Source organism: Lepidochelys kempii, chromosome 2, assembly GCF_965140285.1.
Source record: "Lepidochelys kempii isolate rLepKem1 chromosome 2, rLepKem1.hap1, whole genome shotgun sequence".
Lineage (NCBI taxonomy): Eukaryota > Metazoa > Chordata > Testudines > Cheloniidae > Lepidochelys > Lepidochelys kempii.
This window is the reverse complement of record NC_136381.1, coordinates 180,114,876-180,137,188: the sequence shown is the minus strand read 5'-3', so window position 1 is coordinate 180,137,188 and position 22,313 is coordinate 180,114,876. Positions and strand designations below refer to the sequence as shown.

The 22,313-nt window shown below is 43.5% G+C and overlaps 2 protein-coding genes across 2 annotated transcripts in view; one reads left to right on the top strand and one right to left on the bottom strand.

Moving 5' to 3' along the window:
• Window positions 1-523: 523 nt before the first annotated feature.
• Window positions 524-15,620, bottom strand: SFRP4 (secreted frizzled related protein 4). Its single transcript, XM_073332868.1, has 6 exons — window positions 14,608-15,620; window positions 13,643-13,723; window positions 13,474-13,539; window positions 10,265-10,463; window positions 7,173-7,236; window positions 524-1,105 (listed from the first exon to the last, which is right to left on the bottom strand). Exons 1-6 carry the CDS (start codon window positions 15,155-15,157, stop codon window positions 917-919), a joined length of 1,149 nt encoding a protein of 382 aa, XP_073188969.1. The 5' UTR covers window positions 15,158-15,620; the 3' UTR covers window positions 524-916.
• A 1,934-nt stretch (window positions 15,621-17,554) lies between these two features.
• EPDR1 (ependymin related 1) overlaps window positions 17,555-22,313 on the top strand; it is a 44,749-nt gene continuing 39,990 nt past the window's right edge. The window contains exon 1 of the mRNA XM_073332869.2: window positions 17,555-18,228. Within this exon, the coding sequence (XP_073188970.2) occupies window positions 17,570-18,228 (659 nt within the window). The 5' untranslated portion in view covers window positions 17,555-17,569. The remainder of the gene's footprint in view (window positions 18,229-22,313) is intronic.

Genomic DNA, 22,313 nt, shown 5'->3' with positions numbered 1-22,313 from the left:
CTTTGCAATTTTAAGCCCTGACCGAGCAAAGCATTTAAGCACATGCTTATCCTCGAGCACATGAGTAGCTGCATCAACGTTGTCCTGGACCTTGTTCAATACGAGTGCCTTCCAGTTGTGCCAAACTGTGTGGTAGTGTAGAGGAGTTTATGAACAGGGAATAGCAATCTCATTTGCTTGTGTGATCTAAGCAAAATTTAAAATCAGGTCCCCAGTGGTAAAATGGCTAATTGCCCACTTTACTCCTGAGATACTCTAGTCCCTCTCTTGAATATTTTAACATCTGCACTATAGAGTAACTGAAGGGCATGTTTACAGTAACAGAATAATATTTTCCTTCCAGTTGTTTTAAATCACTTTTCATAACAAAGCCATATTTCAGCAAATGGCAAACATGTAAATGTTACTGTTAAGCACTCTATTCTTTTGTTTCACTTTAATTTGTTCCTTTTAAAAACATTGATTTTTTTTATCTAAATGTTTAAATATATTTAAAGTTATAACAACAGAAGCCAGTCTGAAGTACAATAAAAAAATTAAATGTTTCCGTTTGATGTGTTTTTGCTATACAAACACACACAGTTCAAACACCAATAGTGAAAGCGTATTTATGGCACACACATAAAAAAATTGGATAATGCACATCCCAATGCTTATTAGTAAACTATGCGTTCGACTGCTCTGAATATGATAAGCGCCATCAATCAGCTTTAATATTTCCACACATCAGTGCAAACCTACAATCTATGGTTTGCAGTGGCTTAAAATAAAAAGCAAACATTTAAAAGTAAAGTGCTACAAACAATGTCTATGCAGAATACCGCAGTTGATGAGTTCTGTAGTAATACACATGCCACTCAAGCCAGCTTGTGACCCTCATCATGCAAGAAAGTCTTCCCTTAGGGAAATTCATAACTCATACTTTTTGTGGGGTTGCTTCTTTCTGGTCATTTCTTATTTTAGTGGTCTTTTTGGGGGTCCTCAGCACTGGGCTGGTGTTCTTAGTGTTCAGTTTTGGTGCACCACTCCGACCAGTGCGTCCAACGTTTTGATTTTTATCATGGGCTGTTCGCACCTTTTGTTCTTGCAGTCTCTGTTCCCACCTCTAGGGAAATAATTTCAAAACAAAACACTTAGAAAGAAATGTTACCGCATTCTGAGTTAATTCATAAAAGCTAACGTAAACTGTGAACTCTAATGTAGCTCTCAGTAGCTTAATATTTTACTCTACTTACTGTCAGTATGTCACCGATGTCTACAGTAACAGCCTGGACCTGTATTCCTGGTGCAGTCAAAATTCCCATTGATTCAGTGATATTGTCAATGAAACTGGTGCAATAGATAGCTGCATACTATGGCCCTTATCCTGCAAAGGGATCTACACATGCAAAACCTAACAACTTCTTGGGACTTCAGTGAAGTCAGTGGGCATAAGGGTCTGTATGCTCTCGCGATGTGACGGAGAGACTGCCGAGACTCATCAAGCCCTCGGATCGCTACCCCTTCCTGCTTCTCCACGTGGGCACCAATGATACTGCCAAGAATGACCTTGAGCGGATCACTGCGGACTACGTGGCTCTGGGAAGAAGGATAAAGGAGTTGGAGGCACAGGTGGTGTTCTCGTCCATCCTCCCTGTGGAAGGAAAAGGCCTGGGTAGGGACCGTCGAATCGTGGAAGTCAACGAATGGCTACGCAGGTGGTGTCGGAGAGAAGGCTTTGGATTCTTTGACCATGGGATGGTTTTCCATGAAGGAGGAGTGCTGGGCAGAGACGGGCTCCATCTTACGAAGAGAGGGAAGAGCATCTTTGCCAGCAGGCTGGCTAACCTAGTGAGGAGGGCTTTAAACTAGGTTCACCGGGGGAAGGAGACCAAAGCCCTGAGGTAAGTGGGAAAGCAGGATACCGGGAGGAAGCACAGGCAGGAATGTCTGTGAGGGGAGGGCTCCTGCCTCATACTGGGAATGAGGGGCGATCAGCAGGTTATCTCAAGTGCTTATATACAAATGCACAAAGCCTTGGAAACAAGCAGGGAGAACTGGAGGTCCTGGTGATGTCAAGGAACTATGACGTGATTGGAATAACAGAGACTTGGTGGGATAACTCACATGACTGGAGTACTGTCATGGATGGTTATAAACTGTTCAGGAAGGACAGGCAGGGCAGAAAAGGTGGGGGAGTAGCACTGTATGTAAGGGAGCAGTATGACTGCTCCGAGCTCCGGTACGAAACTGTAGAAAAACCTGAGTGTCTCTGGATTAAGTTTAGAAGTGTGTGCAACAAGAGTGATGTAGTGGTGGGAGTCTGCTATAGACCACCGGACCAGGGGGATGAGGTAGATGAGGCTTTCTTCCGGCAGCTCACGGAAGCTACTAGATCGCATGCCCCGATTCTCATGGGTGACTTTAATTTTCCTGATATCTGCTGGGAGAGCAATACAGCGGTGCATAGACAATCCAGGAAGTTTTTGGAAAGCGTAGGGGACAATTTTCTGGCGCAAGTGCTAGAGGAGCCAACTAGGGGGGGAGCTTTTCTTGACCTGCTGCTCACAAACCAGGAAGAATTAGTAGGGGAAGCAAAAGTGGATGGGAATCTGGGAGGCAGTGACCATGAGTTGGTTGAGTTCAGGATCCTGACGCAGGGAAGAAAGGTAAGCAGCAGGATACGGACCCTGGACTTCAGGAAAGCAGACTTCGACTCCCTCAGGGAACGGATGGCCAGGATCCCCTGGGGGACTAACTTGAAGGGGAAAGGAGTCCAGGAGAGCTGGCTGTATTTCAAGGAATCCCTGTTGAGGTTACAGGGACAAACCATCCCGATGAGTCGAAAGAATAGTAAATATGGCAGGCGACCAGCTTGGCTTAATGGTGAAATCCTAGCGGATCTTAAACATAAAAAAGAAGCTTACAAGAAGTGGAAGGTTGGACATATGACCAGGGATGAGTATAAAAATATTGCTCGGGCATGTAGGAATGATATCAGGAGGGCCAAATCACACCTGGAGCTGCAGCTAGCGAGAGATGTCAAGAGTAACAAGAAGGGTTTTTTCAGGTATGTTGGCAACAAGAAGAAAGCCAAGGAAAGTGTGGGCCCCTTACTGAATGAGGGAGGCAACCTAGTGACAGAGGATGTGGAAAAAGCTAATGTACTCAATGCTTTTTTTGCCTCTGTTTTCACTAACAAGGTCAGCTCCCAGGCTGCTGCGCTGGGCATCACAAAATGGGGAAGAGATGGCCAGCCCTCTGTGGAGATAGAGGTGGTTAGGGACTATTTAGAAAAGCTGGACGTGCACAAGTCCATGGGGCCGGACGAGTTGCATCCGAGAGTGCTGAAGGAATTGGCGGCTGTGATTGCAGAGCCATTGGCCATTATCTTTGAAAACTCGTGGCGAACTGGGGAAGTCCCGGATGACTGGAAAAAGGCTAATGTAGTGCCAATCTTTAAAAAAGGGAAGAAGGAGGATCCTGGGAACTACAGGCCAGTCAGCCTCACCTCAGTCCCTGGAAAAATCATGGAGCAGGTCCTCAAAGAATCAATCCTGAAGCACTTGCATGAGAGGAAAGTGATCAGGAACAGCCAGCATGGATTCACCAAGGGAAGGTCATGCCTGACTAATCTAATCGCCTTTTATGATGAGATTACTGGTTCTGTGGATGAAGGGAAAGCAGTGGATGTATTGTTTCTTGACTTTAGCAAAGCTTTTGACACGGTCTCCCACAGTATTCTTGTCAGCAAGTTAAGGAAGTATGGGCTGGATGAATGCACTATAAGGTGGGTAGAAAGCTGGCTAGATTGTCGGGCTCAACGGGTAGTGATCAATGGCTCCATGTCTAGTTGGCAGCTGGTATCAAGTGGAGTGCCCGAAGGGTCGGTCCTGGGGCCGGTTTTGTTCAATATCTTCATAAATGATCTGGAGGATGGTGTGGATTGCACTCTCAGCAAATTTGCGGATGATACTAAACTGGGAGGAAGAAAAGGAGGACTTGTGGCACCTTAGAGACTAGACTTAGAGAGTCTCTAAGGTGCCACAAGTCCTCCTTTTCTTTTTGCGAATACAGACTAACACGGCTGTTACTCTGTAAACTGGGAGGAGTGGTAGATACGCTGGAGGGGAGGGATAGGATACAGAAGGACCTAGACAAATTGGAGGATTGGGCCAAAAGAAATCTGATGAGGTTCAATAAGGATAAGTGCAGGGTCCTGCACTTAGGATGGAAGAATCCAATGCACCGCTACAGACTAGGGACCGAATGGCTAGGCAGCAGTTCTGCGGAAAAGGACCTAGGGTTGACAGTGGACGAGAAGCTGGATATGAGTCAGCAGTGTGCCCTTGTTGCCAAGAAGGCCAATGGCATTTTGGGATGTATAAGTAGGGGCATAGCGAGCAGATCGAGGGACGTGATCGTTCCCCTCTATTCGACATTGGTGAGGCCTCATCTGGAGTACTGTGTCCAGTTTTGGGCCCCACACTACAAGAAGGATGTGGATAAATTAGAGAGAGTCCAGCGAAGGGCAACAAAAATGATTAGGGGTCTAGAACACATGACTTATGAGGAGAGGCTGAGGGAGCTGGGATTGTTTAGCCTGCAGAAGAGAAGAATGAGGGGGGATTTGATAGCTGCTTTCAACTACCTGAAAGGGGGTTCCAAAGAGGATGGCTCTAGACTGTTCTCAATGGTAGCAGATGACAGAACGAGGAGTAATGGTCTCAAGTTGCAGTGGGGGAGGTTTAGATTGGATATTAGGAAAAACTTTTTCACTAAGAGGGTGGTGAAACACTGGAATGCGTTACCTAGGGAGGTGGTAGAATCTCCGTCCTTAGAGGTTTTTAAGGTCAGGCTTGACAAAGCCCTGGCTGGGATGATTTAACTGGGAATTGGTCCTGCTTCGAGCAGGGGGTTGGACTAGATGACCTTCAGGGGTCCCTTCCAACCCTGATATTCTATGATTCTATGTGCATAACCTTTGCAGGACCACTACTAAATGACTTACAGAACACGCCTACTTGGCCTAGTGTTTCGCCTAAGTAGAGAGCAGTCTATCCTTTAAAAGTGTGTGTGTGTATGTGTATATATATATATATATATATATGTAAACATATCCCCATATAGGAAAGCTATATTTAATTTATGGATTAATCTTTTCACTAGACTAGAAATAACAGGGCTGATGTTAGGAATAGGACAGCTAGATGGCCACCTAAGCCACTGAATTTTTAGGGGTACAAGGTGACACCTGTGAAGGACAAAGTTTGTGCGGTTTTGCCTAGGGTGACAAAATATAAAGCATCAGCCCTGTGAAGTGTTGCAGAGTGGCAGAGAGTCTTTTGTGATTCAACAACAACCGCACACAGCCCATTAAACAAAATCAAAAATACCAGTTAGTACTTAGGCTTATATTTAAAAGCAACAGGTTTAAAAGGTGATTATTTCCTGTACTGTGGACAAAAACATACTAATCACTGAACAAAATACAGTGAATAAGCACCACAACTTGTAAGATATCTATAAAACCTGTAGCGGTCTATAAATTATTGTTTAAGCAGGTTTTGAGATGTCTAATTATGTAGTCAGACATGACAAAGGTGCTATCTGAAGGCCATTAAATCACACCATGAGCCAGAGAGGAGGCATGAGGTTAAAGGCTGAGTGTTTTCAAATGCCCAAGTCACATGGTAATGGTTCCATAAATCACAGCCTGTGCTGCCTTATTGCTATTATAATCTAGTTTTACTTTTTCCCCCATTTCTTTTTTTTAACTCTTTTTAAAAGTGTGTTTCCCCATTTCATAGGTAGTTTATAGTCAAAGGACTGGATAAAAAGAATAATAAAATGTAGCAGACACACAGCTGCAGCAAAGAGTTGATCTGTAGCTTAAAAGCTTCTTTAGGGAAAAATGAGCCTTCTTTCTCTCCTCCCTGGCATTCTCCAGCCAGCCAATAATTAAAAGCAAAAAAAAATAAAAATAAAAATAGTATGATCTCAGCCCATTATTTAATTCTTTGCAAACTTTTTTCAGAACTAAGAGGCAAACAAACCCTGCCTCCAATTGCTAATGTGCTCAGGCTCCATGCTGAGCACAGCTGAATCAGGACTCCATAACACCCTGTCCATGATGGATCTCTGCCCTGGGACTTACAGGAAGATTTGTGAGCAGGCTGGGGGTTGGTGGTGGTGGTGGTCAGTGACCTTGTAAAGTCAGGGAGAAGTGCGCTATGTCTATTCCTCCTCCCCATGCAGAAGGAGGTACAATGTAGCTGCACAGGCATCCAGACCAGTTAAGGTCCAGTCTGCAGCCCATTGAAATCAATGGGGTGACTCCCAATAAGTTCAGTAGACTTTGGGTGGGACCTTAGTGCATAGGATTCCATGCCTCAGTCCCTGCAATGTTTCTAAATGGATCAAAGCCTGTTTACATTGGCTTTATTCCGTGCAATAGGATTTGGCCGTACTCTCATATTCACTTTGTAATGAGCACTGTATACTTAACAATGATAGAAAAAAGAAAAGGAGTACTTGTGGCACCTTAGAAACTAACCAATTTATTTGAGCATAAGCTTTCGTAAGCTACATGCATCCGATGAAGTGAGCTGTAGCTCACGAAAGCTTATGCTCAAATAAATTGGTTTGTCTCTAAGGTGTCACAAGTACTCCTTTTCTTTTTGCGAATACAGACTAACACGGTTGCTACTCTGAAACGTTAACAATGATAGGTTATCATTCATAGGTTAATGCATTAGCAACTCTAGGAAAATAATTCACAAGTTCATTGTTGTAACAAATCAGTGTTTAAGAAAAGAACACTAACATAAAACATTTACATATTCAAAATATTTTAGATTTTTGTTAAATGTTTATGGATTAAATGTTCATAGATGTTTGTTGTAAAAATAGTTTTCTTCTAAGAAAATTATAAACATATAAATGTCTCATTATGAGAAACCCTCTCCAAAATTTAAGGCCAAAATATTCAAACTTACACACTTCAATGTACATTTAGTCCTCTAAATAGAAGTCCAACTTACAGTGGTGCTAAACACCATCACTGAAGACAGTAACAGCTGCCACTGCTCAATATCTCTGAAATTCAGGTCATTTATTTAGGTGCTCACATAGATTTTGATGGCTGACTTTTTATTAAGAATGTAAGAATTACTTTCATTGGTTATATTTACCTTATATCTTTTATCTAGCTGATCTTTCCATTTTTCAACTAAACATCCATCAAGAAGCATCAACCTAAAATTTTTAAAAGATAAAAATGTGAGCTATACCTAGTTTCCTATATACAAGGTATCTAAAAGATATGATCCCTGATTTTATATGCTTAGTCATCATTCCAGTTGATTTACCTTAGACAAAAAATATTTTCCAAAGGGAACCAGTCAGGTCAAAATGATCCCAAATTTAAGTTTTCCACAAATAAACTTTTGCAAACCTAAGACCAACAGAAATGTTTCCATTATTAATTTTTAAATTCTAATGAAAACACTGTTTTAAAAAATATCAACATTTCCCTGACATGTTTGCAACCCATACAACATAGGCATTGTACTGGTGCCTATGAAACACTTCAGAATCTGTGTCCTTACCTGCCATAGTGCTGTAGGTGAAAGATACCCCAGCTTCACCAGGTATAAAGAAGAATGATGGGTTGGGTAGCATGTCCCATGACACTCCATTTAATTAATCTCTCTCTCTGTCTAACTATATCTATATCGTGAAGGACAGCACAAGGCCCAATCGTTTCAGTCTCTCACTGGAACAATTGCTGGGCAGAAACTGTATGCCTCCATACCCCCCACTGTCAGACAGAGAGGGTCTCTATGCTGGTCCAACACAGGCTGCAGCCAAGGGCCATGGTGGGTTGGGGTAGAGGAAAGGCCGGGGTACAGTGAGCAGGCCGGGGATCTGAACTTATGGGGCTCCAGTGTCCCTATCGCACAGTGACATGGAGGGGCTTCTGCTGTAACTCCAGCTGGGAAATGTCACAGGAGAAAGAGTACACATGATTATACACTGTGGTATAAAGATTTCATTGGCACTTATTTATGACAATTGTATTACTCATGAGAAACATAAACCTCTGAAGCAGCTGGTAGAGGCCACTATCAGATATAGAATAATAGACTAGATGGGCCACTGGTTTGATCCAGTAGAACAATATTAATACTCCCATGTCCCTAACCACAAATGAGTTATGCAGGTATAAAAACTTTATACCACACTGTCCAATCTTACATTTTGTTTGTCTTGCATAACTGCATGTCACTCTGAAGCCTAGAATGTCTGTTGAGTCAATGTGAAGTAATGGAAACAACTATAAGCATGGTTGACAGCTCTTTTTCAGAATATCTCCAGCAGGGCTTAAATTCTTACAAAGTATTTCCAGGAGCCCGCACAAACCCCAGCCCAACATGCAATAAACACTCCATGGGGGGTTGAAAACATTAACCGGAGTTCCACTCTGGACAGCTCCAGCTGAATTTAAGCCCTGATCTCCAGGTTCAATCATCACTGGGATTTGCTGTCTGTTACCCATCAGTGTTTAAGCTCTCAGCCACACTGACTTTATGAATTACAGCCATGCAGTGTACAGCCATAGTAAGGCATGTATTTATGCCATGCCAAGAGTCCTAGAGTATTGTGATAGCAGACGTAACTCAACCAATCACCAGCCGCTAATTTGCATGCAACAATTTCATTGGGTGTATGAGGGAGACTGCACACAGATGGTGGACTACTTGACCCAAATGCCACACCCATGTGACAGCACAGGCTTTCAGCTACTAGTATTTGCATTTTTTTCCCCTGTAAAGTTAGCTGGCATTAGTACAAGAGAGCTATAGTACAGGCCACAGAATGAGAAAAATAAAATTGTAACTACAGAATGTCGGAAGCCTCTAACAAAAGCTTAAAATAATTTAATCTAAAAATCATATCATCACAGTTTTAAGGTCTGATATCTCACAATCTAGAATCATGAGTTGTTGTCTCACTGGGAGACTGGGATTTCCAAACCTCCATGCTATAAAGCACACATTTCAGACCCTCATTGATCATGAGATACCAGACCTTAAACCTATTGAGTAGTCGAGGCAATGCAATCCTGCAATAATTTTCCAGACTTTGCAGATATCAATTAAGATGCACGCATTAATCAGCTGAAGAAAGCAAAACATTGATATAAATATGCCTGATTCCATATGACATTTAACTGCTAATCGGGCATCTGCACTACCTAATATAGGGCCTGATTCTCCACTGTCTTGCACCCCAGGTAGTCATGTACATAGTGCAAAGTGAGTATAAAATGGTACCATGCAGAGTTGGTAGCATTTTACATCCCCTTTGCACAGATGTAAATGACTAAACAGATAACAACGCAGTGGAGAATCTGGCCAATATTATAGACCACTCCTTCCCTCCTCTAGTATTGATTATAGAAAAAAATAGTAGCATTAATCTGAAGGGGAAATCATTATGAATGAAACCACAATGTGATATTTCCTTCAGTGCTGATGTCACTTCAGCTCAAAACTAGTTACTGGGTGAAATCCTGGTCCCATTGAAATCAATAGGTGTTTGCCATCAACTTCAAGGGAGACAGGATTTTATCAGTTGTGACTTCTGACATTGTAAAAAGCCACTGTAACTCAAAACCTTCTGTTTATATACAACTGAGTTCAACAGGAAACATATAACAGTTTTTTCAAATCCATTTTAGCAGAGCATATGAAAATAAAAACCTCAATAACCTTTCCAAATCATTCACAACATATTTGGTGATTAGTTTCGTTTTCCACAGTAATAAAAAAGCAGATGGTGATCTTTCACTGGTTTTCTCTAACTGATTCCTGCTGGGTAGTTTGGGGTGATTAGCCCAGAGGGGTAATAATTTCAAATAAAGTTGCGGTGGCCACATTTTACCATGCTACACATCTGAGTCTCGTTTCCATGTACACATCAAAGTTTGTAAGTATGTGTTGTAGGTCAGAGTTCAGGTTGCTTATGAAATGTGTAAGTGAATTTTGAAATGTTAATGTTGTTACCTGAAGCCATGGTCTTGTAAAAGTAATAGAATATTTATATATTTTCCCCTGAACTGTATATGGGATACTAATCAGGGGAATTAAACTCAGCACTAGGTTCACATGTGCTTCTGAACAGAGAAAATGGCCTTTTCTTGCTTGCTTGCTTGCTTGCTTGCCTGCTTTCTATTAAACTTGACTACAGTACATTTCTGCACTGCATTGTAATTGCTTACCTTGAATGCCATTCATAACACATAATGAGAACATCTTGATTTGGGAGAAGATGTGGACACTGGCAGGATGAATTAGTAAGAAGAGGCACTTGAGACCGAGGAATGGGCACTGAAGATTTAAGTATCTCTTTCACTTCAACCACTGTAGTTATTTCATTGCAGCTACCTCTCTCTACACCCTTTACTTTAGCATGAATAACTGCAAGTAGGAAAATATATAGGCAAAGAAAATTATAATGTAAATTAATAAGAACTATTAATATGAGTAAAAGTTGTTTTTTCACTCCTTACATGTTGTTATTTATGATTAGCTAAAAATGTTTGTCATAAAGATTTACCAATGGTATTTGTCATAAATATAAATGACAAATGACAAATAAATATTTGTCATAAAGAATTACCACGAAATCCACACTATTTTAAATAATAAACCATTTAAACTACTGATGTCTAGATTACATCTAAAAACTGGATACATTTTCCAGGTGTAAATTAATTACGTCAAACATACTGTAAAAAAAAACATTGATTTTAAATGAAAAGCTGAAAAATTAATAGGCTAAGGTTTTCACAATGTATATAGTTTATAGTCTTCCTTCAAATAAAAGTCTTTGAGAAACTGTTTTAAAAGTGGTATCTCAACTGTGGATTTTACCCAGAATAGAGACCCAAATACAATATCCATTGACTCTTGTTACCTGACTATATAAAGGAGAAATTAAGATTGTATTTGGACTCTGGAATGCTAAACATCCTGAAGAAAACTATACACCTACGTGGATTTAAGAAAGGACCACTCATTAGTCTCAAAGGACACACCTGATCAGCGGCGCATCCTGTACCTGAGCAGTGTCTCCACTTTCTTTTTTAACATTTTTTATTCCATCTCCAATAAATAACATTAGTAACTTGCAAATTCTAGAAATATAGCAAGGTTTCACATAAAGGAGGAATAATATCTATTGAGAACAGTAGCTATAACAATCTGTGCTATCTGTGTTAACAGTAACTATATCAAAATCTGTAGCATCCACATAGTGTTTTAGGGATATTGGTGACATTTTCAAAAGCATTTAAGTGAGTTAACAGTCTATGTCCCATTTTCAAAAGTTACTGAAACATTATGGGATTTGGGGTCCTATGTAACTTAAATGCTTTTGAAAATGTCTACCCATAATCTTTACATGAATTTTTAGTTGGAAATTTGCTTGGAAATTAAAAAGCTGAAGACTTCATATAGACGTACTATAAAATATGATTGTTGTTGGGAACGGTTTACAAAATAAGCTATAATATCATAGCTAAACCCAGATAACCATCAGTGATTCTTTTGTATTTACAACTAAACAGTACCCCCCAATCAACTGGAAGAATGCGTTAGTTGCAGTGCTTAATTTGTGCCAGGACTTGCCAGTGCTCAGTCCCGGCACCTCTAGGCTTGGCAGTTCACAGCCCCAGCACCTCTGGGCTTGCTGCATCAGTTATGAATATTAAAAAAAAATTGCTTGAGCCCCAGCACCTCTTTCATTACAAATTACTGGTTAACTGTATATACTATTTAAAGGGGATTTCTAGCAAAAACTGGATTTGTACTTCAACTTTTCTCCCACTTTATCTCCCCATCCCACTTCAAATGGTAACTCTCCTATTGATTTCACTGAGGGCAGAACAAGACCCTGCATCTCAAAGCTAAAATCTTGAATACAAATGTCGTCAATGGAATGCAGTGTTTTCAGCTCTTTTAAATGTAGGACCAGTAGCGGCATCTTTCTTCAGCAACACTCCTGTTGAAGTCAATGGAAACAGGATTGGGCCAAACATGATTTAAAAAATTCTATTTCAGAATACAGACATTTTAAGTTACCATATATATTTATATGCACACACAGAGTACAGATGTATGTATATATTACACAATGCAGAATCTCAGTGTTCCACCAAATGATAGTGTGTGTTGTAGAGAGAGAGAGATTGGGAAATTAGATATTAGAAAATATTAATGTTTCATATAAGTGCATCAGAATGCAACAATTTAAAAGAAATGTGTTTGCAGTTTGCTTTGTAAGGTTAATATTACAACTGTCTTGCTAATAGCAAACTGAATTTGAAATAAAGGATTATTTAACAACAAAGACTTAAGCACGTACCCAAACATTTTTGTTTTAATTTGATATTGAATATAAGTTTTTTTAAACTTCCTATCCATTGCTTAAAATAAGAAAATTAAAATAATATCCTCCCAGAAACAGTCACTGTAAACTGCAATAAACCATAATATTACATATTAAACTCACAGCTCACTTTGCATTCACTCTTAATCTTACAGACTTGTTATTGAAAGAAGAACTAAATTATAAATAAATATTTTGAGTTCCTCTGGTCACAAATCCTTTTTGTGGCTGGGCACTTGTCAAAATGCCATACAATGTACAATAAAATCCAGGGGCTAGATCTCAGCTGGGGTATGTTGTCACAGCTCCATAGACCTCAATAGAGCTATGAAAATTCACATAAGTTAAGGATCTGGCCATTGCACTCTAATGGCTAGTATGCAAAATATAGTAAGTATTCTATGACTTAATTTGTGATTAAATAAAACAAAAAAGTTGCTTTTCAGGCTTTTCATGTCTCTCCAATTTCAGTGTTTTCACATGCACTCATTTCATCGAGTGAGAACTGCACAGTAGTGCTTACTTGATCAATCAAGATTCCAATTTGTTCCAGCTGAAATAGCAAAATAAAAATGGCAAGTCATAGGATCTCCAGCTATTTTGTGACTTGTCACTAGACTGAGTCGCGTTAAACAACGTCAGGAAAATTTAGAAACGGCTCACATGACCCTCTCCATTTTTGCTAAACAATCTGTCCCACTAAGTTGTGTTAGACCGGTCTGTATTCTAAAAACACTACAACAAGTTTGTGATTTTAATGACCAGGTTAACTTTAGATATTTGTTTCTTCTTGTTTTTCGGGAAAACAAGGTTTCGGGAGCAACATCGTTTAAAGTGCCAGATAAAACTGCTTCTTTATGATTTATGTATTGATTTAACCTTAAAACCTACGCTGTGGCTTGTCATGGATTACAAGCAGAGGAGCTATAATAATTTGATAATACCAAAAGAAGCAGGGGAAGGGAACTGGAAGATAGTGCGATTATAGAGAAATTTTGCCAAGAGTTGAAAATGAGATTATTTCACTGGTTGACTTACTGTAGCTGTAGTTTTTGGTCAGGTACGTTGTCAGGGTAGGCTTTATCTTCCGGCACTTGCATCGAGCTTCAAAGAAAAAAACCCAAGATCATAAGGAAAAATTACAAATTAATGTCAATTGCAGAATTATTTTCGAGAGAAATAAAGGGCGACCCTTACGAAGACGCACCATGGTTTAGATTCTTGCAGTTAGACTCATGAGGTTTTTCTTGGACCATTACATCTTGAGTAAAATCCATCCACTTCACATCTATTTAAAAAACATACAAAATAAGATTTGCGAAGAACGTGGTTTCTGCTACCGAAAAGAAATGAACACAAGAAGATACGGGGAAAAAAATCATCTCTGATATCTCCGGAATCACTTCCCCAGCGCACACATCTTGTGGAGCATTTAAAATAGTTAATCTGTCCTAAAAACAACAGATTCACTATATTTTTGAAAATATGTCTGCATCAGGTCTGACACTTGTTTTTTTTTTTAACAGCACTGTAAATGGTTTTAAAGAAGGGAATAAGATCTGCAATATATAATTGTATGATTGCTAGTTCGCTTCATGGCCAAAAGCCTAATTTTGTGTAGTGCACTGCCAATTTGACACTCACAGTTGAAAGGCATGCTTAAACATCACTATTAAATGTTTACGTATGCCTAACTCTAAATCCTCTCTCGTTTTGACTAGTAACACCAGTGAGATTTGGAGAGGATATTGGAGTCCTTCTGCCCTGATTGGCTTTTCAGTGTTCTCAGAAAAGCTGCCTGCCCATAGGAAATTCAATCTCTTCTTGTTTGGGTTTGTTTGTTTGTTGCCGAGAAGCCTTTTTTTTAAAAAAAGACAAATATTTTAACTACCCGAGAGAGTAGTTGCAATCCTCGCCAAAACCTGTCTCTGTGTTATATTTGAGAGACAGATTGCCTACACAGTGCTGGAGCTTCTGGAGCTCTGTGCTTTTGGGACCCACTTAACTAAAGCTTTCTGCTTTCCAGAGACTTGGTGAAGAAGGGCACAAATCTGAATTCAAAATTGCCACCTTATAATCAAGGTTCTTTACTCCATGAGCCCTGCCTTTGTGTATCCGTCCCCCTCCCACCACGCACACACACACGCCCCCGGGGGGGGGGTCCCTCCTCACCTTCAGGGACATCGGTGACTATGGCTTCAGGAGATATGCAGACCCCTCGGTCATACACAGGCAGGTCATCGCAAGCCAGGCTTTCGGGCCAGCTGTGGTTGTACCTCTTCATGATGGGCTCGCATCCATCGCGGGCTCTTTGGCACACAGATTTGCAGGGCTTGATGGGGTCGTGGAGGAACTCCAGGGTGCAGATAGGGGCATACATGGCACACAGGAAGAAGCTGAGCACCTGGCTGCAGCTGATGTCCACCAGCTCCTGATACTGCTCGATGGCCAGGATGGCATTCTCCTGGGTACTGTGGTGCAGGTGATTGGGCATCCTGGTGATGTTCCAGGGCATGGTCTTGCACATGGGGATGCGCACAGCCTCGCAGGGAGCACCATGCACCCCTGTGCTGACCCGGAGCCACAGAAAGAGCGCTGCCAAGGTTGCTAGCATTTTCCCAGCCTTTAGCTGCGGGACTAAAGTCTGGCGCTCCGGAGACTCTCGGCTTCCTCTCCCGAAGTCTTGGGTAATCAGTCTCACAGTGCTGATCCTGTCGCTCATTCAGCTTTCAGTGGAAAGGGCTAAAGAGATGCTGGTCTATCCAAGTTCTTCCCTATCACTTTGGCACATAAAAACCACAGGCAAAGATGAACTTCTATAGCTCCTTGTGCCTCAGTGCTAAAAAGACACAGAGCTTCTCTCTTGTTCCAAAGTTCAAACGATCTGAGCTTTACAGACAGCCATGGAAATTGCAGGGCCATATTTATACCAGTGCCACAAGTGACGTGGGGGTTGGTCTTTCTTCTTGGCAGCATCATTCGTTTGGGGTGTGTGTATGTTTGTTTTTCTTTTCAGACAGGGTGACATCACCTCCACTCGGTTTAATCCCAGGGCGACATCACTAAATTTCTCATTGCGCCTCAAGATAAATTTCAGCAAGCCATTCAGTGTTGATCTGTGCAATAAATTCTCTCAAGACGAGAGAGAGAGAAAAAACCGCCTCCCTCATCTACCTCGGTCTGCAAATTCACTGGCAGAATTAAGAGACAAGGAGGGGAAGTTCAATAGGAGCAAGGACGGTACTCTTTTAAGCAGTTCTGAACTTTATGCCCTTTTCCTACATTTTCAGTGACAAAGCACAGAAACTTTTGCAGCTTTTTAAAAAACGCTGTTATTATTTCTGTCGCCTGTAGGTGGTTACGCAGTTACTGCAATGGCTCCAGAGGTAGATACATCATGTGAAACTTAGACTTTACAACAACATCAACAAACAAACAAACAAACAAAGAAATATACAAACTGGTCAATTACTTTTTCTGGAAACGATCTTGGATGGGGCAGCAGCTGCAGCCAATCCGAGCCTCGAGTGAACCTCAGTGCACAGCTCCAATAGTCGTGTTGCACCTGCAGTTAGAAATCCCATTAGCTACCCACTTCGCCTTCGTACAATCTCCCCATAAATCGGATCAGCAAAGGAATCGGTGAGAGGGGAAGATCTATTATTTAAAGTTTTTCAAAAGCACTTCGTGTCACAAACCAGCAGCCGCCAGAGTTTTAGAAAACAGTGCAGACCGTTCACATTCGAGTCGTTTTGTCCCTTTCAGTAGTCTGAACGCCGAGGCTTTCATTTGACTACATTCTACTTTTACATCGGTGTAATTCAGGAGTAACCCCAGAGTGTTCACTGGAATTGCTCCGGATTTACAATTTATTAAAAGAGTTGCATTTCATCCTTGATTACCAGGGACCAAATTCTGCCCTCAGTTCAACTGTGCAACTCCAGTGAGAACAATGGCATATTGCAGTCACTGGCATAGCGGGGATGTAACTGAAGGCAGACTGTGGCCCTCCTAGGGTAGCAATTTCCCATCCCCTCATTAAGATTCTTTTGTAGGATGCACTTGCAGTAAACTCAGGTTGATGTGCTTTCCTGTTTGTAGCAGCAGCAGCGCCCTCCCTTCTAGTTCCCTCTGTGTGCTTTATGTTGCCTATGTTAGTCTCTCCCCCTCTTTTCTAGGAAACTGCTCAGGAGGAGACAGCAAACTTAGGCCAAGGGCTCTCCAAGGCAAATGGGGGAAGAACGGGTATTTTTGGGGGAAAGGGGGTGATCCTATTAGCCATTGGAGAGCAGATGCCAGGGAAAGTGAAATGTTTTCCCTCAAAAGCAACATTTTAGACAGGTCTCTCTAAGCAGATCATTCTTCAACTCCCTTCCTCCATGAGCCCCAAACACACAACAAATGGACACGAATATATGTCGATATGATAAAACTGGTTGCAGCTTCCAGTCCTTCGCTTAGTAGCTCTGCTTTGAGACTAGTAGGAATTTGGGGAGCAGCAAAATTGTATGCTCAAATATGTGCTTTCACCGCGGCATAGGAACCCTTGACCGTACACACGCATAGAACACAGAGGAAAAAGTGATCAGATTTGCTCACAATCAAATTCCACATCACAGAAGCTCCTGTCAAAGACAGAGCACAAAATATAGGGTCCAAATGGAAAGCAAGCAAACCATCAGCTTCCCAAACAAGTGGCCACTTTGCTCCTTGCTGAAAAGTGTCTACTTTCCTATTCTGGTTTATATATGGAGCACGAGCATGAATGTATTTTAAAGCACATATTGTCCTTTTTTCCCTCTTTTTTTGCTGAATAAGAAATATGTGATCATTATAAGTAAACTGAGCAATGACATTAACATATATAGTTTGCTTCCTTTTTATCTTAATTAAGCCTTCAAGGAGAAAACGTCCAGGGCTGAACATAAAGAGGTATATGGAACAGATATCAAATACAGGCTTAATAGCCAGTATTCCTAGCCAGAGTATTACATCAGGAGCAGAGCTCCCGGCTGTGGCATTGGTATCATGTGCTGCCCCCCAGCTCCGACACTGGCATCAGATGATGGCTCCCCTCCTACAGCACGGGTATTAAAATCCAGCTACAGAATTGGGGCTCTCGATCTCATGCGCAATGCCCGTGGCAGGAAACCCGTGTAGCTTTTCCCACCGTGGCCGTTGTTTAAATAATTGGTGCCCGGCGGGCTGCAGGCGGCACTCTGCCTCCGCAGTCCCCTGCTGGCCGGAGAGAGAGAGAGAGAGAGATCAAACAGCAGCCGCCCTAGCTCAGCATCGCACCCGCTCCCGTCTCTCTCCCAGTTGCAGAATTTGCTGGGCCCTGGCTCCGCGCCTGCCGCTGCCGCAGTCAGCCAGACCCGCCTTCGCCTTCCCCGGACATAGCCACGCAGAAGGGGCCAGCGAGCGAGCGAGCGAGCGAGCGGCGGCCGCTCCAGCGCCTCAGCAGCCCCGGGCTTTCTCCCCTCCCCCCTTCACCCCACCGGGCTCGCGCGGACCAGAGGAGGCACGGAGGATGGCGCGCGGCGGCGGTTGCCTGGGGCAACCCCGGCGGCGGCTGCTGCTGCTGCTGGGCGGCCTCCTGTGCCTGCCGGGCTGGCCTGCGGGGGCGGCCGCCCCGCCGCCCACCCCGTGCCAGGCGCCGCTGCAGTGGGAAGGGCGCACGGTGGCGTACGACCACAGCAGCGGCAGGAACACCAGGGCGGCGGTGTCTTACGACGGCCCCGGCCAGCGCCTCCGGCTCCTGGAGGAGAGAAAGGGGCTCATCCCCTGCAAGAAGTAGGTGCTGCGAGCTCCACGGGGGTGGCCCCTCCCTACGGGGGAGGGGAGAGCAGCCTGTCAGCCAGTCACTTCTGGGGAAGGGGCGGCTTGGGGCGGGAAATCCCACACCCTGCCTCTCGGCCGTCAGGGACCTGCTGCCTCTGCAAACCTGCTCTAAACAACCCCCCCCCCGCCGCCGCCCCCCTCCGGCCGGGCAGTGCTGGCGTTGGCGGGAGAGAGAGGACCTGAGGGTGCTGGAGCAGGGTGTGGTTCGGTAAAGCTTTCAGGTGCACCCTGGGCCCGAGTCAGGGCACGTTGAAGTCAATGGGAGTATTTCCACTGACTTCAGTGGGCACTGGAACACGCCCCAAAGGGCTACACAAATACTACTGGGGAGCACAGTCCCCGAGAGTCCCCTGTTCAAGGGCTGTAGCCCCCTTCCCCTTGCTCCCCCCTCCACACACCGACAAGGTGGTATAAACGCCCAGAGAGAGAGAGAGAGCTTCCATTCCATCCATCCCACCATCAGTACCTTACTCAGTTTGCAACCAGGGGATGCATTTCTTCCTCCTCCTATTTTCCCCAGGGTTTGTTTATCAGTCTGCTTCCGCATGCTTATTATATCATTTATGCATCCCAGGCCACAGCTTTAGCATTGTGCTGTGAGCCTGCCCAAAGAATGTCACAGATAAATCATTTATTTCAGCCACTGTAATTTGGCAGATTGTGTAGCTCACTTTAGACCCATTCCCCAAAACTGGACTCCCACAGGTCCAACAGATTCTGCCCTTTTCATTTTCATCAGATTCAGATCACTTACCCCAGTGTAAATCAAAAGTAACTTAGTTTAAGTCAGTGAAATTTCTCTGATTTTACACTGGCCTAGTTGAGAGCAGGATTTGGCATCATGTTTTTAACTGATCTGATCAGTGATGGGTGGTAAGCACAGTGAGATGAGGTGATTTCTGGTGGATGGTGACAGAGGACTTCCCCCATTACATTTTTTTTCTTAGGAGAGGGAGGTGATATGGAGGTTAAAGGCAAAACCAGAAAGAGCCTTTTAAGTGAACTGAGCTGTCATATCATGGTGACAGATACTTATGTAACAAGCAACAGGAAAAGAGCCATCAGGGACTTGACTGATGTCCATGCTCAATAAATATACTTTACTATATTTATCAGTGGCAGCTTGTGAATCTTACTGGACTTGTGGACCCTCTGGAGCTGGACATGACTCACGGACCCCCTGGAAGACTCTCATGGACCCCTAGGGGTTCGCAGACCCCACTTAGAGAACCACCGCACTAGCATTTTGGCTGGGTTGGGCACGCAATTGGTTCTTGTAATAGACTGAGAGACCAGACAGTGCAGTGTTAATGCAGTTTCTGTCTGGCCAAGACCTTTGGCTTGGGCAGCGACACATAGGTTGTTGGCAGAGATAAAACTTCTTGTGTCAAGATGGATTAGTTGATCATTGGTATAGATGTTAAACAGTATGATGAGAATACACTCCCCTGTTATAGACTTTTTTTCTGTTGCCATCATTGGCTCTGCTTCCACATAGTTTGACATAAAAACATTAATTCTCTAATAGAAATTGTAGCAGTCGTAGGAGGTGGTGATATTTCATCACATATGTTTTAGTAAGACGCTTTAAGTGATGCTGATAGGTCAACAAACATGGTGCCTGCTACCACTTCATTTTCAAAACCATCTTTAGTGTATTGGGTGATGTTCAGCACTTGACTGGTGTGTGACTTGCCTGGATGGAATCCAGCTTGCTCTGGAGTTAGGTGCTTTTCAATGAGTGGCGATAGGCCTTTCATTATTTTCCCATTTGCCAACTCAGACTCAGGAAGACCTCTAGGGAAAACTCATTCCTGAGGTGAGGCCTTCAATTGAGAATGCCTTTTCACTGATTCAGTGGAATATAATTCTAGGTATCGAAACAAGATTTCAGTCACTACGTCAAGACACATGAGGAAAAATGAAGGTACCAAATCTGTTCATTCCCCTTGGTACTTCCAACTGGCATTTGTTTTTGTTCTTTCTTATTTGTATTGTGGTAGTGCCTAGAATTTACGAGGTGCTGAACATGTATAAAGGAAGATGAAATCTTTGCCCCAATGAACTTACAATTTACTCTTCCAAACTAAGTGTAATCAGTTTTGCTCTCATCCTGCATCAAACACTGGGAAGGAAGAGAGAGGGTTCTGTATTGCTCTTTGTGGCAGAGCAGACTCGCTCCTACCTACTTCCTAGCCCTCAAACAGCCCAGAGACATTTGTTCGAGTAAAACACATCATGCAATATATTTACAGTGTTCTATTCCACCACTTAAGGATGATGCAGCTACATACCAACAGTACCATGGAGTCCTCAGCTCCGGAGGGGAGAGATTGTTCATGGTTCTGACTCTACAAGGCAACCTCTCTCTCTCCCACTCACTCTCTTCACACTTCCTTCCTGTGCCTCTTGTACCCTCTGGGCTAATGAGTTAATTAGCCTTTTAACTCTCCCCAGTCCATTCCAGTCTATCAATTGCGCACTGTTCCCATAGTCACGTGTGCTCAGGGGCAACCCACTGGAGTTGCAGTGATCAGAGCGCTGGCTCAGCTGTTGTTGCCCAGCACTCCATCACACACCTTTCTGCCTTACCTGACAGTCAGATTTTTCTTTTCCTGTTGTCTTCTGCACTTATTGGAGGTGCCACCCTGTGTGGGTCTCTCTTGGTCCTTAGGCTGATCATCTAGGTCATCTTTGTGGTATCCACTCATTTCCCACCCATTGAAATCACACTTGGTGTGGGGAGGACACCCCCCACACTTCCATTTCAGTCCACAATTCGCCACATCATGGGCACCCTAGGGGAGTGCTTTCTCCCTCTGTGTCTGGCGATGGATTGAGAGCACTTCCCTCATCCCCCTGATTATTCAGGGCCTCGGACTCTCCCAGGCCTCTGAACTGTACCTGCGCAGCTTTTCCTTGGTGCTGTGGTGTGGTGGGCTACAGGAGCTTGGGTTGTCTTTCTCCACTATTTCTGCTTCCTTAATTCCTATCCCCTCCCCATCAATTTTTGCGAGGACTCTCCTTTTCTCCCCTTTCACCTGAGTTAGGCTCTGTTATCTAGGGTTTTTTCCCTTCCATTTGGGCTCTGTTTCTTCCCTCTCGGGTTTTCTGTTTCTCGGCCTGTGGCCCCCTAACACCACCTTCTTTTCCTAATGGGAACGGGTTCCAGTTGGTGCCCAACACAACAGGATGGGGCAGTCTGTCCACTCCCCCAACTCACTTCCAATTAAACCTTCCCTGGTCTTCCAGGTTTACCTCTGCCACAGGGCAGCACCTTTTTATGTGTCCCTGGTGCCTGCACTGGAAACACGTCATGTCAAACCCTGGCTGAAGCTCTTAGTTCTGGGCTCTTCCTTCTTCATCTCCACACCCTTGGTAGCTGTGGTTTCCCTGAATTTCCTCCCTAGTTCCAGTCCTTTATAGGGTTGACCCTCTTTCCTTCATAGGTCCACCTCCTCAAACTTCTCCATCAGTTTTACAGCTGCATCAAAAGAGATCAGTTGAAGCCATCTAACCCATTCCAGTATATTCTTGGAGAGGCCCTGAAGGAGTTGTGCCAGCACCAGAGCATCCATTATCTCTCCCATCATTTGGGTGTCTGGCCTGAGCCAACGGGTAGCCAAATCCATCGAGTTTTGAATGAATGCCTGGGGCTACGCGCGCACACACACACACACACACACACACACACACACACACACACACACACACACTTCACCTCACGCCTCTGATTTTTTGGCATTATTTCTCAGTGAAGAAGCTGACTTGATCTATGATGGCTACCTGACCCCCTCATAATCCCTGGCCTGCTCATCATTCAGGGCCATAGAGGCCACTTGAGTTTACCCAGTCAAATAAGGGGCTAGCTGTAGGGCCCAGGTTTCCCTGTACCAGCCTGCACACATAGCCACTCTCTTGAAGGTACCCAGGAATGCATCAGGGTTGTCCGCAGGGCCCATCTTACGGAGCCCCAGGGCTGGTGCCCAGTTGCTGCTCACTGCTACAAAACTCACCATCTGCAGTAAAAGCTGCTG

Excerpts from the sequence above, each read along its gene's own strand:
- SFRP4 (XM_073332868.1), bottom strand. The coding sequence starts at position 15,157 with ATGAGCGACAGGATCAGCACTGTGAGACTGATTACCCAAGACTTCGGG. Across the intron at positions 13,724-14,607 it reads AGTCACCGATGTCCCTGAAG|ATGTGAAGTGGATGGATTTT; the intron begins GTGAGGAGGGAC and ends TTTTTTAAATAG. Across the intron at positions 7,237-10,264 it reads TGTTATGAATGGCATTCAAG|GTTGATGCTTCTTGATGGAT; the intron begins GTAAGCAATTAC and ends TAAAAATTTTAG.